This window comes from Chiloscyllium punctatum, chromosome 3, assembly GCF_047496795.1.
Source record: "Chiloscyllium punctatum isolate Juve2018m chromosome 3, sChiPun1.3, whole genome shotgun sequence".
In the NCBI taxonomy this organism is placed as follows: domain Eukaryota; kingdom Metazoa; phylum Chordata; class Chondrichthyes; order Orectolobiformes; family Hemiscylliidae; genus Chiloscyllium; species Chiloscyllium punctatum.
This window is the reverse complement of record NC_092741.1, coordinates 41,566,608-41,588,586: the sequence shown is the minus strand read 5'-3', so window position 1 is coordinate 41,588,586 and position 21,979 is coordinate 41,566,608. Positions and strand designations below refer to the sequence as shown.

Sequence of the window (21,979 nt, the reverse complement as noted above, 5' to 3'; positions counted from 1 at the left end):
GCTGCACTGTTGGGGGCACTGCATTATTGGGGTGCTGCACTGTTGGAGGTGCTGCACTATTGGGGCGTGGCACTGTTGGAGGCACTGCTCTGTTGGGGGTGCTGCACTGTTGGGGGTGAGGCACTGTTGGAGGCGCTGCACTGTTGGGGGCGCTGCACTGCTGGAGGCGCTGCACTATTGGAGGCACTGCGCTATTGACGGCGCTACATTATTGGGGGTGCTGCACTGTTGGGGGCACAGCACTATTAGGGGTGCTGCACTGTTGGGGGCACTGCACTATTGGGGTGCTGCACTGTTGGAGGTGCTGCACTATTGGGGCGTGGCACTGTTGGAGGCACTGCTCTGTTGGGGGTGCTGCACTGTTGGGGGTGAGGCACTGTTGGAGGCGCTGCACTGTTGGGGGCGCTGCACTGCTGGAGGCGCTGCACTATTGGGGGTGCTGCATTGTTGGGGGTGATGCACTGTTGGAGGCGCTGCACTGTTGGGGGCGCTGCACTGCTGGAGGCGCTGCACTATTGGGGGTGCTGCATTGTTGGGGGTGATGCACTGTTGGAGGCGCTGCACTGTTGGGGGTGATGCACTGTTGGGGGTGATGCACTGTTGGAGGCACTGCACTGTTGGAGGCGCTGCACTGTTGGGGGCGCTGCACTGTTGGGGGCGCTGCACTGCTGGAGGCGCTGCACTATTGGGGGTGCTGCATTGTTGGGGGTGATGCACTGTTGGAGGCGCTGCACTGTTGGGGGTGATGCACTGTTGGAGGCGCTGCACTGTTGGGGGCGCTGCACTGTTGGAGGCGCTGCACTGTTGGGGGCGCTGCACTGTTGGGGGCGCTGCCCTGATGGATGCACTGCACAGTTGGACTTTTCGCACTGTTGGAAGTGTTGCACTGTTGGGGGCGCTGCACCGTCAGAGGCGAGTCACTATTGGAGGCACTACATATTCGGAGGCGCTGCACTGTCGGAGGCGCAGCACTGTTGGGGGCGCAGCACTATTGGGGGTGATGCACTGTTGGAGGTGCTGCACTGTTGGGGCCACTGCAATGTTGGAGGTGCTGCACTGTTGGGGGTGCTGCACTGTTGGGGGCGCTGCAAAGTTGGACATGTGGCACTGTTGGAAGTGTTGCACTGTTGGGGGCGCTGCACCATCAGAGGCGAGTCACTATTGGAGGCACTACATAATCGGAGGCGCAGCACTGTCGGAGGCGCTGCACTGTTGGAGGTACTGCACTGTTGGGGGCGCTGCACTGTTGGAGACGCTGCACTGTTGGAGGCACTGCACTGTTGGGGGTACTGCACTGTTGGAGGCGCTGTACTGTTGGGGATGCTGCACTGTTGGGGGTGCTGCACTGTTGGGGGTACTGCACTGTTGGAGGCGCTGTACTGTTGGGGACGCTGCACTGTTGGAGACGCTGCACTGTTCGAGGCGCTGCACTGTTGGAGGCGCTGCACTGTTGGGGGTACTGCACTGTTGGAGGTGCTGTACTGTTGGGGGCGCTGCACTGTTGGAGGCGCTGCACTGTTGGAGGCGCTGCACTGTTGGAGGCGCTGTACTGTTGGAGACGCTGCACTGTTGGAGGCGCTGCACTGTTGGAGGCGCTGCACTGTTGGGGACACTGCACTGTTGGGGACACTGCACTGTTGGAGACGCTGCACTGCTGGAGACGCTGCACTGTTGGAGGCGCTGCACTCTTGGAGGTACTGCACTGTTGGAGGTACTGCACTGTTGGAGGCGCTGCACTGTTGGGGGTACTGCACTGTTGGAGGCGCTGTACTGTTGGAGGCGCTGCACTGTTGGAGGCGCTGCACTGTTGGGGGTACTGCACTGTTGGAGACGCTGTACTGTTGGAGACGCTGCACTGTTGGAGAAGCTGCACTGTTCGAGGCGCTGCAGTGTTGGAGGCGCTGCACTGTTGGGGGTACTGCCCTGTTGGAGGCGCTGTACTGTTGGAGACGCTGCACTGTTGGAGGCGCTCCACTGTTGGAGGCGCTGTACTGTTGGAGACGCTGCACTGTTGGGGGCACTGCACTGTTGGAGGCGCTGTACTGTTGGGGACGCTGCACTGTTGGAGACGCTGCACTGTTCAAGGCGCTGCACTGTTGGAGGCGCTGCACTGTTGTGGGTGCTGCACTGTTGGGGGTACTGCACTGTTGGGGGTACTGCACTGTTGGAGGCGCTGTACTGTTGGAGGCGCTGCACTGTTGGAGGCGCTGCACTGTTCAAGGCGCTGCACTGTTCAAGGCGCTGCACTGTTGGAGGCGCTGCACTGTTGGAGGCGCTGCACTGTTGGAGGTGCTGCACTGTTGGAGGCGCTGCACTGTTGGGGGTACTGCACTGTTGGGGGCACTGCACTGTTGGAGGCGCTGCACTGTTGTGGGCACTGCACTGTTGGGGGCACTGCACTGTTGGAGGCGCTGCACTGTTGGGGTACTGCACTGTTGGGGGCACTGCACTGTTGGAGGCGCTGCACTGTTGGAGACGCTGCACTGTTCAAGGCGCTGCACTGTTGGGGGTACTGCACTGTTGGGGGCACTGCACTGTTGGAGGCGCTGCACTGTTGGGGGTACTGCACTGTTGGGGGCACTGCACTGTTGCAGGCATTGCACTGTTGGGGGCACTGCACTGTTGGTGGCGCTGCACTATTGGAGGTGCAGCACTGTTGGAGGCGCTGCACTGTTGGAAGTGCTGCACTGTTGGGGGCGTTGCACTGTTGCAGGTACAGCACTGTTGGGGGCGCTCCACTGTTGGAGGCGCTGCAGTGTTGGAGGCACTGCACAGTTGTGGTCGCTGCACTGTTGAGGGCACAGGATTGTTGGGGGCACGGCATTGTTGGGGGCACTGCACCATTGGGGGCGCTGCAATATTGGGGGTGCTGCACTTTTGGAGGCGCCGCACTGTTGGATGTACTGCACTGTTGGGGGCGCTGCACTGTTGGGGGCGCTGCACTGTTGGAGGTACTGCACTGTTGGAGGTGCTGCACTATTGGGAGTGCTGCACTGTTGGAGGTGCTGCATTGTTGGGGGCGCTACACTGTTGGGGGCGCTGCCCTGTTGGAGGCACTGCACCATTGGGGCGCTGCACCCTGTTGGCATGCTGCACTGTTGGAGGCGCTGCACCATTAGGGGTACTGAACTCTTGTGGGTGCTGCACCGTTAGGGGTGTTTTACTGTTGGAGGCGCTGCACCATTAGGGGTACTGCACCGTTGGAGGTGCTGCACTGTTGGGGGTGCTGCACTGTTGGAGGCACTGCACTGTTGGAGGCGCTGCATAGTTGGTGATGCTATACCATTGCGGGCGTTGCATTGTTGGAGGTGCTGCACTGTTTGGAGCGCTGCACCATTGGGGATGTTGCACTGTTGGAGGTGCTGCACTTTTGGGGGCTCTGCACTGTTGGGGGTGCTGCATTATTTTGGCGCTGCACCGTTAGGGGTGCTGCACTGTTGGAGGTGCAGTACTGTTGGACGCGCTGCATTGTTGGGGATGCTGCACCATTGCAGGCGCTGCACTGATGGAGGTGCTGCACTGTTGGAGGTGCTGCACTGTTTGAGGAATGTTGAGGAATGGCAATGTTGGAGACGATGCACTGTTGGACAAGCAGCACCGTTGGCGTTGCGGCACTGTTGGAGGTGCTGCACTGTTTGAGGAGTGGAAACAATGGAGGCAGTGCACTGTTGGACATGCGGTACCGTTGGCAGTGCGGCACTGTTGGAGGTGCCGCCCTGATGGAGAAGTGGCACTGTTGGGGGTGTTGCACTGTTAGGAGGCGCTGCACCATCAGAGGTGCTGCACCATCAGGGATGCTGCACTGTAGGGGGTGCTGCCCTGTTGGGGGCGCTGCACCATCAGAGGTGCTGCACCATCAGGGACGCTGCACTGTTGGAGGCGATGCACTGTTAGAGGTGCTGCATGTTGGGGGTGCGGCATTTTTGGGGGCGCTGCATTGTTAGGGGCGCTGCACTGTTGGGGACGCTGCACTGTTGGGGGTGCTGTACTGTTGGAGGTGCTGCACAGTTGGGAGTGCTGCACTATTGGGGGTGCTGCATTGTTGGGGGTGCTACACTGTTGGGGGTGCTACACTGTTGGGGGTGCTACACTGTTGGGGCGCTGCACTGTTGGGGGCGCTACACCATCGGAGGTGCTGCACTGTTGGAGACTCTGCACCATCAGGGGTGCTGCACTGTAGGGGGCGCTGCACCATCGGGGCGCTGCACCATCAGGGGCGCTGCACTGTAGGGGGCGCTGCACCATCGGGGTGCTGCACTGTAGGAGGCGCTGCACTATCGGGGCGCTGCACTGTAGGTGGCGCTGCACCATTGGGGCGCTGCACTGTATGGGACACTGCACCATCAAGGGCGCTACGCTGTAGGGGGGCGCTGCAATGTAGGGGACACTGCACCATCAGGGGCGCTACACTGTAGGGGGGCGCTGCACTATCGGGGCGCTGCACTGTAGGAGGCACTGCACCATCAGAGGCGCTACACTGTAGTGGACGCTGCACCATCAGAGGCGCTACACTGTAGGGGACCCTGCACTGTTGGAGGCGCTGCACTGTTGGAGGAGTGGCACTGTTGGAGGTGCTGCACAGTCAGAGGCACTGCACAATCGGAGACGCTGTACTGTTGGAGGTGCTGCACTGTTGGAGGTGCTGCCCTTCAGATGAGATGTTAAACTGATTCCCTGTCTGCCTGTTTATGTACATATAGAACATGCAATCGTCGTAATTAAAAGTTGAGCTGTGCAGTTATTCCTGGTGTTCTGGCCAATGCGTGTCCCTCAGTCAGCATCAAATGATCTGGTCATTCTCACTTTCCTACATGTGAGAGCTTTCACTGTACAAATTGCCATGCTTCCTATATTACACTGCAGAAAGGTAGTACACTTCACTCAAAGTGCTTTGAGATGTCTGGTGGTCATGGTAAGCACTATGTAAATGCAATTTTTTTTTCTCTGTCAGTGGAAGAAGCTGTCGAGCAAATAAGGACAGAATAAATTGAATTCATATACTGTAAACAAGAAGTTTCAATTCTCAAGATAAAGCCGAACAAGCAGTGCACACTTTGAATAACCACTTATGCAATTTACAATACAGACTAGAAATAAATTGCTAACAGCTTTCTCAGGTGGAGGTATTGTATGTTGAGTACTCAAGTCTGATTAATTCCAGAATGTGTACACACACCAACCCCCAATATCAGATGGCATGAATTTAACATAATTTAAAATGGCTTGTGTTGAATTAGCTGTTAATTAACATCTACATCCAATTAAAGAACGTGGCTTAATCCAGGGTAATGTGCTCTTTCCTAGACTTAGCTTAAAGATTTTACAGATTGACATTGAAATCTGCAGCTTTTCTAACAAAATATCTGGACAAAGAAATCATTTAATCTTCTCGTGTTGCCCAAATCCCCACATTCAGAGCTTCTTTCTTCCAAACTTCATGCACACGGGTGTGTAGATTGACGTGTGAGAAATCGGGTGCCTGTCACTCATGGAACAATAACACAGAGCATTCTCAAGAACAGAACTCAAGCAAAAACACTGGGGAACATGCAGGCTTGGACTAACTAGTGACAAGTAACATTCGCATCACCCAACTGCTAGATAATAACCATCACCAACAAGAAAGAATCTCACCAGCTATCATCATCCAATTCAATGGCTTCACCATCTCAACATTCTGGAGGTTATCATTGATCAGAATGCTAATTGTAGCAGCAGTGGTTGCCATAACAGGTCAGAGGCTCCACATCTTACTGTAGATAACTCCATTTAACTCCCAAAACCTGTCAACCATCTAGAAGGCACGGTCAGGACAGTGATGAAATAATCCTCACTTCACTGAATGAGTGAAGCTCCAACAACACTCAAGAAGCTCAACACTATCCAGAACAAGGCAGCCCATTGATTGACACCCCATCCACTGACTTCAATAGCCATCCCATCCACCAGTGATGCACAGCGACAGCAGTATGTGCCTTTTGCAAAATGCACTGCAGTAAGGCACCTTTGGAAGCATCTTTCAAATCCACAAATTCTATCACCTCAAAGGACTGCATCACCTTCATCCTGCTGCGCTCACATTTAGCAGAGTGCTAATGAACTCACTGACTGACTGCCAAAAGTGAAGACACCATCTCACAGAAAGAACCAGGGATTTTCTGCTCAAACCACAATGAAATGTGTGAGGGTAATGTACTAATCATTCGCTGCAAAACAGGATATTGAAATGTCAGCCCTGAGGTCCCGTTTCTTCCTTGTTTGGCAGTTTTTCAGCAATAATTTTAAATAAAGTCAAAACATAATAAAAATGCTCCTTTAAAAAAGCTAAACATAACATTTGGCTTATCAACAATTATTTCCAGTTGTCTGAGGCCCCACAGATCAGTGACTAAGGCTCTGTCAATCTGTTGGTTCTCCTGTGGTTAAAAACAGACAGCGATTACTTCATCCAGTTTCTGAAGTCTGGCATAGACAGAGCCATTCAGGGTACCACAGGAGACGTAAGAAACAGACCAAACAAAAAAAAACAGGTTTTGTGAGTGGACTTCCTTGTAAATGTTACTCATTTGAAATATTCAAAGTGATCTGATTGATTGAAGGATACCACCAGCTGTATTTTAAAACTCCAGCTGTGGATGTTTCGTTTTGTCATTCCCCCTGGACAAGACACCGCAGTTACACCCGTACCTTGTGACCCACAATCCCATCCTAACTGTAACGTAAGTATTTAACAGAAAAACTTCACAACAGAAATACATTTCAAGTATCAGTCTTCCAATAGAATCTAAATCTCTCCTTTTAACATATTGTCCATACATATTTTTTTTAAATCCTTTGTTGTGAAACTTGCATTGAAAACTCCACCAGAACCATTTACAGAGTGAATGACAATGTTAAGGGTCAATCGTACACAGTTGACACAATTCTCAGTAACATTAGGTTGTGATTCAATGTCCTGCAATGACAATGTTCTTTTTACTGGTGCGGCATTTCACTGAGGGTGCTGAAATAACTCTTTGGAGGCCAAAATCCCATTAGCAATCACTCTTTATTCACAAATGCATCGCCTTTTACAACAGCACTGTCTCTCACTGAATCAGGCATTTATGGTCTCAATAACCCTGACATTCATCCTTTACTGTCAGCTAGGGCTCCCTGATTGGACCAGATTAACAGCCCCAAGCAGGGAACTCATATTCTATGAGGTCAGGCTGGCTGAACTTGTTACACTCACTGACATGTGCTGAATAAGAGGGGGAGGCTGACGCACTTGCTCTGTGCCATCCGCAACTACAGACTTTACCAGAGTGCAGAGAGGATTCACAAGAATGGCTGCAGGAATGAGAAACCTGTTATAGGGATAGACTGAAGGAGGTGGGAGTGCTCTCTTTGAAGAGAAGGCGGCTGAGTGGTGATTTGATAGAGGTTTTCAAAACTCTCAGTGGGCTGGATAAATTACCTAGGGGGAGGCTGTTCCCGCACGCGAATGGAAAAAGAACAAGAGATGGATTTAATGTGATCCACAACTGAAACAAGGTCGATGTGAGAAAAACATGTTTTTTTATCCCAGACTGTGAGTAGTTAGGGAGTGGAATGCATTGTCTGGAAATGGGGGAGCAGGTTCAATCATGACATTCACGAGGGCATTGGATGACTGTTTGGATGAAAATTTGTGTAGAAGGGTATGGGGGAAAAGCAGGAGATTGGCACAAGGTGATGAAGCTCATTTAATGAGTCAGTGCAATGGCATCCTTCTGCCCAGTAACCTTTGGTGATTCTCTACCCTGGAAAGCAGCAGTGAGACTCCCCTCACAGAGCTGCACTCTTCCTTAAGCTTCTCTTTCTCAATATCAGGCACCAAATCACCGTGCCTTTGACATGCCTGTTCACCTTTCAGCTACCTCCTCGGCAGTATAATGGTTAGTATGCCCACCTGTCCCATGGGAGACCAGGTTCACCACCCTGCCGGAGTAAATCCAAGCTTTTGGGCAGCACATTGGCTCAGTGGTTAGCACTGCTCCCTCACAGCACCAGGGATCCGGATTCAATTCCCACCTCGGGCGACTCTCTGTGTGGAGTTTGCACATTTTCCCCGTGTCTGCGTGGGTTTCCTCCGGGTGCTCCGGTTTCCTCCCACAATCCACACATATGCAGGTTAGGTTAATTGGCCATGCTAAATTGCCCATAGTGTTCAGGGATGTGTAGGTTAGGTGCATTAGTCAGGGGTAAATATAGGATAATAGGCCCGGAGAATGGGTCTGGGTGGGTTACCCTTTGGATGGTCAATGTGGACTTGTTGGGCCGAAGAGCCTGTTTCCACACTGTAGGGATTCTAAGTAACAAAGTTCTAAGATTGTAACTGATGTAATCTGTCCCACTCGGGTATACCTCTGTACTCTCTATTGGTCACTCCATGCGCTGAGAATGGAGTTTCTGCGCTGAATGCACCACCACATTTCTCTCCATAGATTACTCAGGTTACCTATCTGTCTCCATAGAGAACAAAAAGATTTTCGGAGGCTGACCCAAAGAATTTGGGATCAAGATGTGAATGGCCATGGCAAACAGGTAAGGAAATTGTATCAAGGCATAGACACAAGTCCCTGTTCAACCTCAGTACACGTCACATCTTGCAGGAGTTTGATCTTGTAACTGTGCCCAACCCCCTCAACCCATCTCTCTGATTACTCATTCCTCAATCTCCCATCTCTTCAGATCCTCCTCGTAGTATAAACAGAAAGAAAGCCAGTCATTCCAATATCCAGGGGAGAATTCCCATCACAGATCATGTTTTCAGGAATGTGTATGATGATGTACACGAGGAGGTACATTCCAACCTCGCTGTGACAGGAGGGTCTGCATAAGAAGAGTTAAAGTCTGAATGGCCCGCTGGTGACTATGGTGACCCCACAATAGGCTGTGGGGTTTAAATAGAAAACATTAAGTTACATATGTTATGGACTCGGCCAGACCACTCAAAACATTCTTAAGCAGGCAGCCCTAGACCTAACTTTGCAATTTGTGTACAGTGAAGATTACCTGGAGTAAGATAGCAAGGTTGACTACTAGATTTTAAAACAGACAAAAACATTTATTCACAAAATGACACAATGAAACACAAATAATAGAATAAAGAACTCCTGCAGAACTCAGTCTCTCCAGCCAGACTTAATTATGCTGGTCCGAATAAACACAACAGGCCCAGTAAGCAAACTCCCTTTAAAAAAACCAGTATAACTGGAACACAAGTTTACAGGTTGAAGTTGAAGAGCAGAAAGAAGAAGAGAGAGAGAGTTTCCACACAGCTCCCTGTGGAACTTCCCAGTTCAAGAATGAACTAAAACTGCTCAGCTAGAGAGCTGACCACTCCCCTTTCATTATACAGGTCACTTCTAAAGCATGACCACTTTGGCCTGAAGTCTCATCTGTTTACATATAAACAAAAAGCCTCTGAAATTACTTTACATCTCTAAACCAATCCAGACTGATTAGAGCCCAGTCTGATTTATTGCCCCTCAGAAAAAAATCAAGGACCAAAATCTCCTTGAGCCAAGGAACAGCTTTTAGAAAAAAACGGACTAACTTTGTGACACATGTAGCAATGCTCTAACAGCTTTGTGACACATGTAGCAATGCTCTAACAGCTTTGTGACATGTGTAGCAATGCTCTAACAACTTTGTGACACGTGTAGCAATTCTCTAACAGCTTTGTGACATGTGTAGCAATGCTCTAACAACTTTGTGACACGTGTAGCAATTCTCTAACAGCTTTGTGACATGTGTAGCAATGCTCTAACAACTTTGTGACACGTGTAGCAATGCTCTAACAGCTTCCTTCAGCTGGCTCTCCAGTGTCTTCTCCAAAGCCTTTCTTTTCTTCCATGGGACTTACATGTTGCTGACAAGGCCAGCATTTGTTCGCCATCCTGAATTAGTGAGTTGCTAGGCCACTTCAGAAAACAGTTTAGAGCCAACCCATTGCTGTGGGTCTGGAGTCACATGTAGGTTGGGCCAAGTAAGGAAGGATGACAGTCCTTCCTTCAAGGACAGTAGTGAACCCAATGAGTTTTTACAATAATTTATGGTAGTTTCATAGTCAATATTACTGAGACTAGTTTTTGATTCCAGACCATATAACTGAATATAAGTTCCACCAGTTGCTGAGGTAGGATTTGAACCCACGCTGCCCCCGAGCATGAATCTGGGCCTCTGGATTTCTAGTTCTAGTCTGGGCAAATAAGAAATGGGCATGCCTTCCCAGAGCAAGCCTACCTCCCCACAATCGAACCATAAAATATACTGGGCCTCCTTGGGTGGAAGCTTCATAAAAGCCCAAATGAAAATGGGACTGAAGTTAGAGGAGCAGAGTATTTCCTGACAAAATTCCCCGTCATTATGTGTCAGAAATCAAAATGGGCCAGCACTCACAAAGTATCATATCCTCCAACTAGCTGCTATCAGGGGCATGGCAGTGCGCATGATGTCCCAGTTGGGACATGAATGTCCCCTTTCCAGATGAAAGTGCCCAAACTTAACAGACTGCAAAATTCTCAATCCAGGAGCGATGGCCTTGATGTGTGAGATTTGGTTCCACACTACTGTAAGAGCGGCACAATAAATAATGTCAAAACAGCTCCTTAGAAATATATAATTAACTTTTAAAAAATCTATTCCTTTTCATTCCCCAGATTTTGGGCAGATTTACATTGCATCTGCGGCATCAGGGAGAAGCTAAACCATTTCAGAGAGACAGCAACCTCATCTGCAAATTCATTGTCCCACTCTAACTCCCCATCAGCAAAGTGGGTGCTAATTACTCTCATACTGGATTAGTGGTGCTGGAAGAGCACAGCAGTTCAGGCAGCATCCAACGGGCAGCGAAATCGACGTTTTGGGCAAAAGCCCTTCATCAAGAATAAAGACAGTGAGCCTGAAGCATGGAGAGATAAGCTAGAGGAGGGTGGGGGTGACTCTCAGTCCAACAGCTCCAGGACAATTAAACAAACCCTGCAGAGCAGATGTGGGCTGCCAGCATCTGAACGAGTGCACGGATGGACTTTGAAGACAGTGCCAGTGCTCGGAATCCGGGAAGCTCCCTACAGCAGCAGGTACATCTGTCTATGGGAATGGGAGATCAAGGAAGGAGAGCCCTCAAAATAAATCAAAAAAGGGAAACCGCACGCTGATGTCTGGCTGATCATTTTACCAATAAATGGTTAAAGTCCACATGAAAGGATTGAGTGAGGGAATATGCAGATCACATCCTCAACGCTGGAATCCTTTACCTTTCTTTTATTTACTAATCAGAAATTGAATGTAACACATCTGGATTCTCAATCAGCCAGATGTGACCAGAGACTAATATGTTAAACAGTTTTGGAATGAAGGATGCTGTAACAGCAAAAGGAATTTGGGGAAAGCAAAATCTTAGCAGGACTTATACACTTAATGGTAAGGCCCTAGGGAGTGATGTTTAACAAAGAGACCTTGGAGTGCAGCTTCATAGCTCCTTGAAAATGGAGTCACAGGTAGATAGGATAGTGAAAATGATGTTTGGTATGCTTTCCTTTATTGGTCAGAGTATTGAGTACAGGAGTTGGGAGGTCATGTTGCGGCTGTACAGGACATTGGTTAGGCCACTGTTGGAATATTGTGTGCAATTCTGATCCCCTTCCTATCGGAAAGATGTTGTGAAACTTGAAAGGGTTCAGAAAAGATTTACAAGGATGTTGCCAGGGTTGGAGGATTTGAGCTATTGGGAGAGGCTGAACAGGCTGGGGCTGTTTTCCCTGGAGCATCAGAGGCCGAGGGATGACCTTATAGAGGTTTACAAAATTATGAGGGGCATGAATAGAGTAAATAGACAAAGTCTTTTCCCTGGGGGGGGGGGGGGGGGGGGAGACCAGAACTAGAGGGCATAGGTTAAGGGTGAGAGGGCAAAGATATAAAAAAGATCTAAGGGGCAACTTTTCCGCATAAAGGGTGTTTTGTGTATGGAATGAGCTGCCAGAGGAAGTGGTGGAGGCTGGTACAATTGTAACATTTAAAAGGCATCTGGATGGGTATATGAATAGGAAGAGTTTGGAGGGATATGGGCCAAATGCTGGAGAATAGGACCAGATTGGGTTGGGATATCTGGTCAGCATGGATGAGTTGGACTGAAGAGTCTGTTTCTGTGCTGTATATCTCCATGACTCTATGATTATGTTGAGAAACAGGCTTTATTGTGCAGTATTGAGAAACCACACTCGAGCCAGGTCCAGAACAATGAAGGGTTAGTGTTTTTGCCACATTGATAGCCACAGCTGATATGGAGATCATGAACCTACAAGGTTTACCTTCCCAGCCCCCAACCCGCAGTGTTGTAAATTGCCGGGTTGCTGGTGCTTCCCCATGGAAGGTACATACATTCTGCCTCATTGACTCTTCGAAATTTAAAAAAACCAAAAGCAGTTCAAGAGTCAGTAATGAATCAAAATCTTACAGCCTGGTCAGTCTGTAGGAACCCCTTTTTTTAACATCATTCTTACTGTATCTAAGAAAATTGATTCCTTCTCCAAAAATAAGAGATTACTACCATCAATTTGGACCAGTTGTTAATGAGAAACCTGCTCCTTTAGCTGTTCAGTTCAATTTGTAGCTTAGAATGGACACACCAGCCTCATGAAATGCCAATTAAACCACAGGACTTCAAATTTTCTAACTCACTTCAATTTTCTACCAAACTGGTTGATGTAATTAAACACTCCATCCCACCTTACCTATTTCAATGCTCTGGTACCTTATTTAATCATGAAAAAGGCTTGGCACAGAAGCCTGTATTAATCATGCTGATGGTGGAAGCCAGCCAACTGGCAGGTGTATTTCTTATCTACGGTCCAGAAGAAATCATTCAGGATCTTGTTCCTCACGTTTACTTTTCAGCTTGTTTCGAGTTTAAACCTCATCGCTCACATCAGGCGCCAAGGAAGAAAACAAATTTTTAAAAGGGCACCAAAAATGTTTCAGTGGTGTGTATGTGGATACAGGGCAAACGTGCTGTTATCATGTGGGCCATATCATGTGTAGAATCTGTGCAAGTACTTGACATGGTGGAAGTGCATGACTGAGTCGATCTCCACAAAGCCCGCCCCCTCCCCAAACAGAAACCCCATTGTATCCTGGTATGACTGAGCTAGAGCCCTGAGGGCCCCTCAGTACAGTGTGTATGACCAGGTGTCTGTTGTCAGAGTCACACAAAAGGTCAGTACTCAGTCACACAAAGTCATTCACATTACTCCATGTTCAAAAAGGGATGATGTACTGATCTATCAACAAGTTTATAGAAGTATAAATTGATGCAGAATATTATTCCCAAATATTTTTAAGCAATCGCAGGCTCCCTTTCCCACAGTTCAATGTTAAAAGTTCAGCAATTGGGCCCTTGCACTGTAATAGGCACATTGACACCTATCTAACCCTTAGCCAGACCCCTTTCCTCAGCAACTCATTTAAATATTTCACCCCAACCCCCAAACAGGAGGCCATTCAGCCCCTCCAGCCTCTGTTACTGGACAGTTAGATCAGAACTCTCTTTACTCTTGATATCTGCAATATCTTAAAAACAAACTGAATGCAAAAGGGTTAAGCCCAAGAAAGGAGTTCCAGTCTTGGGCAGCCAGTGCTCCCAGTCTCGGGCAGCACTTTAACCGGGAGGTTGAGTACTGCTCGGATCTTGGGCTCACACAACAAGGAGTTGACCTCCATGAGTGTTGCAGACTGGCCATTCCAAGGTCTAGGGCTGCCCGCTGAGAGACGGACGACAGCGGGGCGGGGGGGGGGGGTGCAAAGACCAGTCTGTGACAGTCCTTAGGCAAAGTTACAGGGGAGGGAGGGGGGGCGTGGGGGTCCGTCCAGTTATCAGACCCTCCCGGTGTCTCGAATATATGTAAATAGTGCCCTGCCGGAGTTAGAAATGCCTTGGGTTGACTTGCTGGAACTCTAGGGAAAGTCAAACTCCAATGTTTGCCTGTCTGTTTCCATATGCAGAAACTGTGCAGGACCACGCTGCTCTAGTGACTATATGTAGATAAAGAATTTTTTGAATAAAGTATATTTTTGAAAAAAATAACAGCTCGGATGAACTCTGAAGAAGCAGTCTCCTGTAAGAAGTCACTTTAACTTGATTTTTCTTCCTCTCTCTGTAATGTTTGTACATCGCCCTCTGTATGTGTGCAGTGTCTTTGTAAAAGTTTGCAAACTGAGCTCCTGTGCCAGGTACCTATCTGAACCCTGGCTTTCCCTCTCCCTCCCCCAGTCTCTCACTCACCTTCCGCCTGTCCTGAAGGGGGGATCCCGGGCAGCAAGTCTCTGCCCTGGCCTCTATGCTCCGGCTCCGGGCTGAGCGACTCTCCGCTCTCATGCTGCTGCCGGCGGCGGAGCGCTGTTCCCCGGGCGCCTGGTGTTGCTGCAGCCGCTGCCGGCTCCCGAGCTCCGATCCCGGGCTCCAGGCGGGCACCACCGCCAGCCCCAACAGCAGGAGGGCAACCGAGGACAGGCAGAGGGGCATCATCCAGCGAGGGGCAGCCGAGATAGGGGGCGGCAGCAGCTTCCTCCAGGGCATGGCGAGCTGTGAGCAACTTGTGGTTGCAGTTTCTGGTTGGGAGTGAGGGTTCCCCCTACCCCTGCAGCCCCAGGCTGTCTCTCTTTCTCTCCCTCAGTAAGACTGCCTTACTCCCACTCACTTGACAGCTTCAATGAATGAGAGGCAGAGACACAGAGCTATACCCAGCTCTCACCTCCTCCTGACCCACCCACCCCCTCAGCCAGCTGCCACCCCACTCCTTGACCCAATATCACTCCTCCCCATCCCAGCCATTTATCCCCCATCCTGGGCATCTGCGGCCACATTTCGAGGGGGGAACTGTGTGCAGTTTTAGTGAAACGCAGTGATTTTCTTACCTGGGGATTTCCCAGGACAGCCGTTGGGCTGGAGGGTTTCAGTTATGAAGAAAGAGGTTGGACAGATCAGGGTTGTTTTCCCCAGAGCAGTGGAGTCTGAGAGCGGGGGATGTGACTGAGATGCGTAAGCTGATCTGGGACAGATGGTGGAGGGATCAATGACCAGGGGCGTAGGTTTAAGGGACGGAGCAAGACGGTTTCGAGGGCTATGGGAATCTGGAACTCACCGCTTGTCAGAGACAGAATCCCTCATTCCATTTAAGAAACATTTAGATGTTCACTTCCGATGCCAAGGCTATTGACCACATGCCGGGAAATGGGATTAGAACAGTTAAGTGGTTGGTTTTGACTGGTGCAGATTTGATGGGCCAAGGGGCCTTTTTCTCTGCTGTAAATGGTGCAGAGTGACCAGGTGCCCACGAAGGATCTGACTGGCAGTGCCCTTCTCACCACCAGCCGAGCACTGCCCTGGTGCTTGTTGGAAAGTTCTGGCGATGAGGCGTTCTGCCAAATGACTTTGACAGTCTGCTCAGGGAACCATGTGACAGGATCCGCCCTCTCCTTCTCCCTCACAGGGTCTCGGGGACACTACATGCTGACCACTTCCCAATGGACTTGTGGTCAAAGATCTTTGCAAATTTCTCCATGAAGGCCAGGTATTAGGGAATGGTCCGACTACTCAGGGCGTTCCTCAGCAGCGAGGTCAGGCTCACCCCTCACAATACCAGGGACAGGGAGAAACTCAGTGCGCAGTAACACTTGGTGTTTGTGTACAGAGAGTCCAAACACTTGATGTAAGCACACACAAAGGTGGCCATCAGGGTGAGGACAGGGTTGGGTAGGTTCTTCCCCCGACTTTTCCAGAGCTTTATACATGGTGTCCCTATGGACACGGTCCATCAGAGACCTCCAGATGAGGTGGAAGATGGCTTGGGTGGCTGAAACAGCACAGGCCTGGGGGGATGAGCCAGACCTGCTCCACGTACAATAACAGAGAGACAGCCTCACACCCAGTGACCGGGTTTATACCCGCAATGGAGAGAGAGCGATGCTCCCAAAAGCCCAGTTTCTGCTTCACCTTAGCAATTTGCTCCTCCTAAGTTTTTGTGCATGCCCCAGGCTCTCTGAACCATATTCCCAGCACCTTCAGATAATCTGTCCTGACGGTGAAGGGGATAAAGGATCAGACAGCCCAGTTCCTGAAGAACATGGACTCGCACTTGCCTCGATTTCTCTTGGCTCCTGAGGCCAGTTTGAACTGGTGACAGATTCCCATGAGTCTGTGCACTGACAGTGGATCTGAGCAGAAGACAGTGACATCATCCATGTACGGGGAGGCTTCGACCTGCTGGTCCCTGCTGCCTGGAATAGTCATATCTCTCAGGCTCACATCCTTCCTGATGGACTCATCAAAGGGCTCTATACAACACACAACCAAGGCAGGAGAGACTAGGCAGCCCTGCCTGACTCCGGATCTGATCGGGAAGCTTTCAGATTCCTGCCCGTTGAATTGAGACTGCACTAACAATGCAGGGGTAGGGCAGTAAAATGCAATTGCAGATTCGTTCCCCATAGCCCATGTTGGAGAGCACGTCCTACATGTAGAATTAGAATTAGATTTAGAATTTATTGTCGTATGCATTTTAACATTAAAAATACAATGAAAAGTGTTCTAAGTCACCTTACCATGGTGCCTATAATGACAGAAGTCATGACAAAAACACAAGTTACAAAATTAAATAAAAATTATGTTATTATAAAACAAAGTTGAACCAAGTCCATTTAAAGGCTCCTGGTCTCAACGAAAGCAGATCCACAATGAGAACAACAGGACAGGACAAAAACTGAAACGCTGGGACGCCACATCACTGGGTCAAAAGCTTCTGAAGACATACCACCACCAAGAATACCAGTCCAAAAAAAACCGCTAGGCCACCAGATTGCTGGGCTGCCATCCAAAGACTAAACAAAAGGGTGAGCCATTAGAAAACCAAGACAGAAGCTGGACTGCCCAAGATCACAAACTGGGACAACCACCCCAACAGAGACCAGAGCACAGGTCACAGGCCGAGACCCACACATCAGGAAAGACCTCCAGAAGCAACAGCCACTCAAGAGAAGCTCATGGCTGAAGCTTTCAAAATGAAGGTAAGTGAATTTGAACTTACCTATAGTATAGTGTATGTACTAACTGAAAGACCTTAAAAACAGAAAAAAAAGGAAAAGAAAGGCAACTGAGTAGATAAACAATGGCCTCCTAAGCTGAGGAGCCCATGCTACATGTAGGTGTGTGATATCCTATCGAGGAGTTTTCCCCTGGTCCAGGCTGAGGAGGCAGGTGTCCACTCCCCTGTCCTGACCGTATCCCTGAGGAGTGTGAGGCTGTCCGAGGTCGTCCTTCCTGGCACAGCACAGGATTGATCAGAGTGGATCACTGATCCCAGAGCAGACCTGACTCACTTGGCGATGACATTAGACAGGAATTTCTAACCTGCACTCAACAATGATATTGGTCACCAATTTCTAACACCCTCCCTCCCCCTCCCCGCTTGTAGGTGAGGGTGATGATACATTTCCTCATGGATTTGTACATGCTCCCTGCCAGAAGTAGATACTGTCATACACCACCAGCAGGTCCCAGCCAATCAAGTCCCACAGAGCCGAATACAACTCGGCCGGTAAACTGTCACTTTGGGAAGTTTCATTCTTTTCTAAGGATTCGAGGACCTTGGCCAGCTCATCCAGAGACAGCGGCTGGTATAGCCTCTGCTGTGTGCTGTTGTCTAAGACCATGGCGATAGAGACAGTAATGACTGGGAGGCTGTGCTGTCTGTGGGCTTCGTGTCGCACAGCCTAGCCTTAGATAATTTGCTGACCCTCAGGATGTCAGACTGAGGTGACGATACTGAGCCATCTTCTTCCTTCAGGCTGCTGAGCACGGAGCTCTCCCTGTGCACCTTCTGAAAGAAGAAACGTGAGGATGTCTCAGCCCACTCCACCTTGTGGACCCTGGACTGGAAGATTATCTTGGAGGTCTCTGAGACAAAGAGTGAGATTTACTGGCTCTTCACCCCCTCGAGACCCTCTGTGACATTGACTCCCGCTGTCTGCAGCAGGATTAGGTCCTGCAGGCTTTTGTAGACTTTGGACAGTTTTGCCCACCTTTCTCTCACCTTCTGATCATCTTTGAGGATAAAGCATCTCTTAATGTTCCCATTGACCATTTCCCACCAATCCCCACTGGAGACTCAGAGAGGGGCTTCATGCTTCTCTAACCTGTGTAATCCCTTTGAGCTCCTCAATGTTTTCTGGGGTCAACAATTCCACATTCAGCTTCCACATTCCCTTGCTAGCCCACTGGTCATCCTTTAGGTGACAGTCAGCCAGCAGGAGGCAGTGGTCAGAGAAGAACACTGGCTTGACATCGGTGGATCTGACCAAGAAAGTGCAGGACATAAACAGGAAAGCTAGCTTCTCTCTTCACTGTGAAGCTGTTTGATATTTTCTAACCTGATTCTCACTATTTGGTCCTAATAGAGGATCTGGATAACTCTTATGCCTTTACTGTCAATGTTACATTTCAGCCACACATCTATTAGCTTTCTGTAATAAAGAGGATCAAACACTTTTACCTGTGAGGCATATGTAAACGTTCTTGTTTACTTCTCGATATTTATCAAAGATTGTTCCCAAATTTACGATGCACTCTCTTGTAAACCCAGATTGTGTTTCCCCACCTCTGGTTCTCATTTTAATCCAAGGTTTCTCACCAGGGGAATATCCTGGAAAGCTTCAAGAACCACCTTTAAATTATTTCCATTTCAGGTTTTATCATCAGGACCCATGACCACTGGGTCATTGCTGGTTTAGTGAGAGTTATCGACCTATGGGAATGTTGGAGTATGAATCCACCTGTGAAGACAGAGCAACTAAATCAGATACTTTCATTCCTTTGGCTGGTGTAGTCAGTTGTTTGGCAGTGACTACATGTTAAAGTGTAGGTCATCAACCTGGAAGCCCTCAAAGATCACCTGAGGACGTGACAGACACTTTATGAACGCAAAATAAAAACCAAAAGAACTGCAGATGCTGTGAATCAGAAACAAAAACAGGAGTTTCTGGAAAAGCTCAGCAGGTCTGTGATGCAGCTGTGAACAGAAATCAAAGCTAACTTTTCAGATCCGGTGACCCTTCCTCAGAACTGTTCCCAGTTAAATGTGAGATCTGAATGTCAGTGCCAATGTAACGCCAATTATGTAGAATCATAGAATTTGTACAGTGTGGAAGCAGGCCCATTGAGTCCTCGCCGCCCCTTCAAACAACATCCGGCTCAGACCCAGAACCAACCCCCTCCCCCCCCATTCTAATCTGTAGCCCTGCATTTCCCATGGCTAATCCATCTCGCCTGCACAACCCTGGAAACTACAGGCAATTAGCACGGCCAATCCACCTGACCTGCACATCTTTGGTCTGTGGGAAGAAACCCACACAGACACAGGGAGTATGTGCAAACTCCACACAAACAGTCGCCTGAGGCTGGAATCAAACCCAGGGCCCTGGCGCTGTGAGGCAGCAGTGCGAGCCACCGTGCCAACCGCAAAGGCTGTAGGCTGTATATTTCAATGACTGGCAGATTGTAACAAACAGTATATCTCTTCAATTGGTCATGACAAGCATGTTAATGACCATACCCCACAAACCCATGTTTGCAAAACTCAAAATGTACCCAGCATTACCTATTATTCTACAGTCGGACAGCATTTGCTAAATAATCCCAAGTATGTGAATAATTACATTGACAGCCGGTTCAGGATTGTTTGTTGGGCTTGCAGTGTGATGCACTTGACTTTACTGGATGTCAGGGTTGAAACATGTGGTGCTGGAAAAACACAGCAGGCCAGGCAGCATCCGAGGAGCAGGAGAATCGACGTTTCGGGCATAAGCCCTTCTTCAGGAATGAAGAATGAAGCTTATGCCCGAAACGTTGATTCTCCTGCTCTTCGGATGCTGCCTGGCCTCCTGTGTTTTTCCAGCACCACATTTTTCAACTCTGGTACTCCAGCATCTGCAGTCCTCACTTTCTCCTATACAGGAAGTCAGACATATGCATGGACATGGTCACCAATTTAAGATAGAGACAAGAAGACTTCTTTTTAACACAGAGATTATACAACATTGTTTCATAAGATAACTAGGCCATTCATCATATCAGAGCTGAAAATGTGTTGCTGGAAAAGCGCAGCAGGTCAGGCAGTGTCCAAGGAGCAGGAGAATCGACGTTTCGGGCATCAGCCCTTCTTCAGGAAGGGTACATTCATCATATTAACCTAGAAAACCTTCTCTGAACTGTTTCCAAAATATTTACATTGTTCCTTAAATAATGAGACCAATACAGTCCACAGTACTCCAAATATACAAAGAACAAAGAAGAAAGAAAATGTACAGCCCAGGAACAGGCCCTTCGGCCCTTTAAGCCTGAGCTGATCCAAATCCACTGTCTAAACCTGTTGGTCAATTCCTAAGCATTTGTATCCCTCTGCTCCCCACCTACTCATACATCTGTCCAGAAGCATCTTAAATGAATCTACCATGTCAACCTCTACCACCTCTGCTAGCAATGCGTTCCAAACATCCACCACCCTCTGTGTGAAGTACTTGCCACCCGTATCCCCCTTAAACTTTCCACCTCTCACCTTGAAAGCATGACCTCTGGTTATTGAATCCTTCACTCTGGGAAAAAGCTTGTCTTTATCCACCCTGTCTATACCCTTCATGATTTTATAAACCTCAATCAGGTCCCTCCTCGATCTCCTTTTTTCTAGTGAAGGTAAACCTAACCTACTCGACCTCTCTTCATAGCTAGCACCTTCCATACCAGGCAACATCCTTGTAAACCTTCTCTGCACCCTCTCCAAAGCGGCCACATCCTTTTGGTAATGTGGCGACCAGAACTGTACACAGTATTCTAAATGTGGCCGAACCAATGTCTTGTACAATGTTAACATGACTCGCCAGCTCTTATACTCCATACCCCGTCCAATGAAGGCAAGCATTCTATATGCCTTCTTGACCACTCTATCCACCTGTGCAGCAACCTTCTGGGTACAATGGACCGACACTCCCAGATCTCTCTGCCCATCAACGTTTCCCAAGGCTCTTCCACTCATTGTATAATTCGCCTTAGAATTGAACTTGCCTAAATGCATCACCTAGGTCTCACTAGTGCTCTGTATAACTGAAATGTAACCTCCCTACTTTGATATTCAATTTCAGTTACAATAAAGGATAATTAACATTCCTTTCGTCTTCCTAATTACGTGCCATACCTGCATACTAACCTTTTGTGATTTATGCACTAGGATACCCAGATCCCTCTGTAATCCCTTATTGTTTCGATAATGTGCTTCTTCTCTTCCTGCCTGCCAAATTAGATTGGGCTTGTTTTCCCCAAATGTTGGATGATTTAATTGAAGTGTGTAAGATCCATAATGTCCTCGACAAGGCAGGTGTGGATTAAATGTTTTCTGTTCTGGGTGAGTCTAGAACTAAGCGACACAGTTTTAAAATTTGGGATCGCCTTCAAGGACAGCAATAAGAAGAAATATTTTGCCTCAGAAGGATGTTTGATTTTAGAACTCTCTGGAGGAGGCAGGATCTATGAATAATTTTAAGACGGAGGTGAACAGATTCCTGTTGGGCAGGAGCAGCAACAGTTATCAGGGTACATAGGGTTACAAAATACAACCAAACCAACTCTCACCTGATTGAATGGTACTGATGGGGCCAAATGGCCTAATCTGCTCCTATGCTTGAAGCTTGAACTCTTACTGCCTGTGGTGCAATCACCTTCTTGAAGATATGATCTGGGAAGCAATCGCCCTTTTCTGAAAATCCATAATGTGTTCAAACAGCTGGAGACACTTCCTACACATGATTCCCCAAGATGCATGAAATGTCCTGAAATTCCCACAGGGGCAGGAATTGTAACAGGTCTCAGCTGCCTGTCCACAATCCCAGCAAAGTCCTTCTTTTATGATTG

The 21,979-nt window shown here is 48.7% G+C and overlaps 1 protein-coding gene across 1 annotated transcript in view; it reads right to left on the bottom strand.

Annotated features, from left to right (window-relative positions):
- The window catches only part of LOC140458021 (probable methyltransferase-like protein 24), a 92,595-nt gene extending 77,852 nt beyond the window's left edge, over positions 1-14,743 (bottom strand). Inside the window, exon 1 of the mRNA XM_072551987.1 lies at positions 14,309-14,743. Within this exon, the coding sequence (XP_072408088.1) occupies positions 14,309-14,602 (294 nt within the window). The 5' untranslated portion in view covers positions 14,603-14,743. The remainder of the gene's footprint in view (positions 1-14,308) is intronic.
- Positions 14,744-21,979: the final 7,236 nt, after the last annotated feature.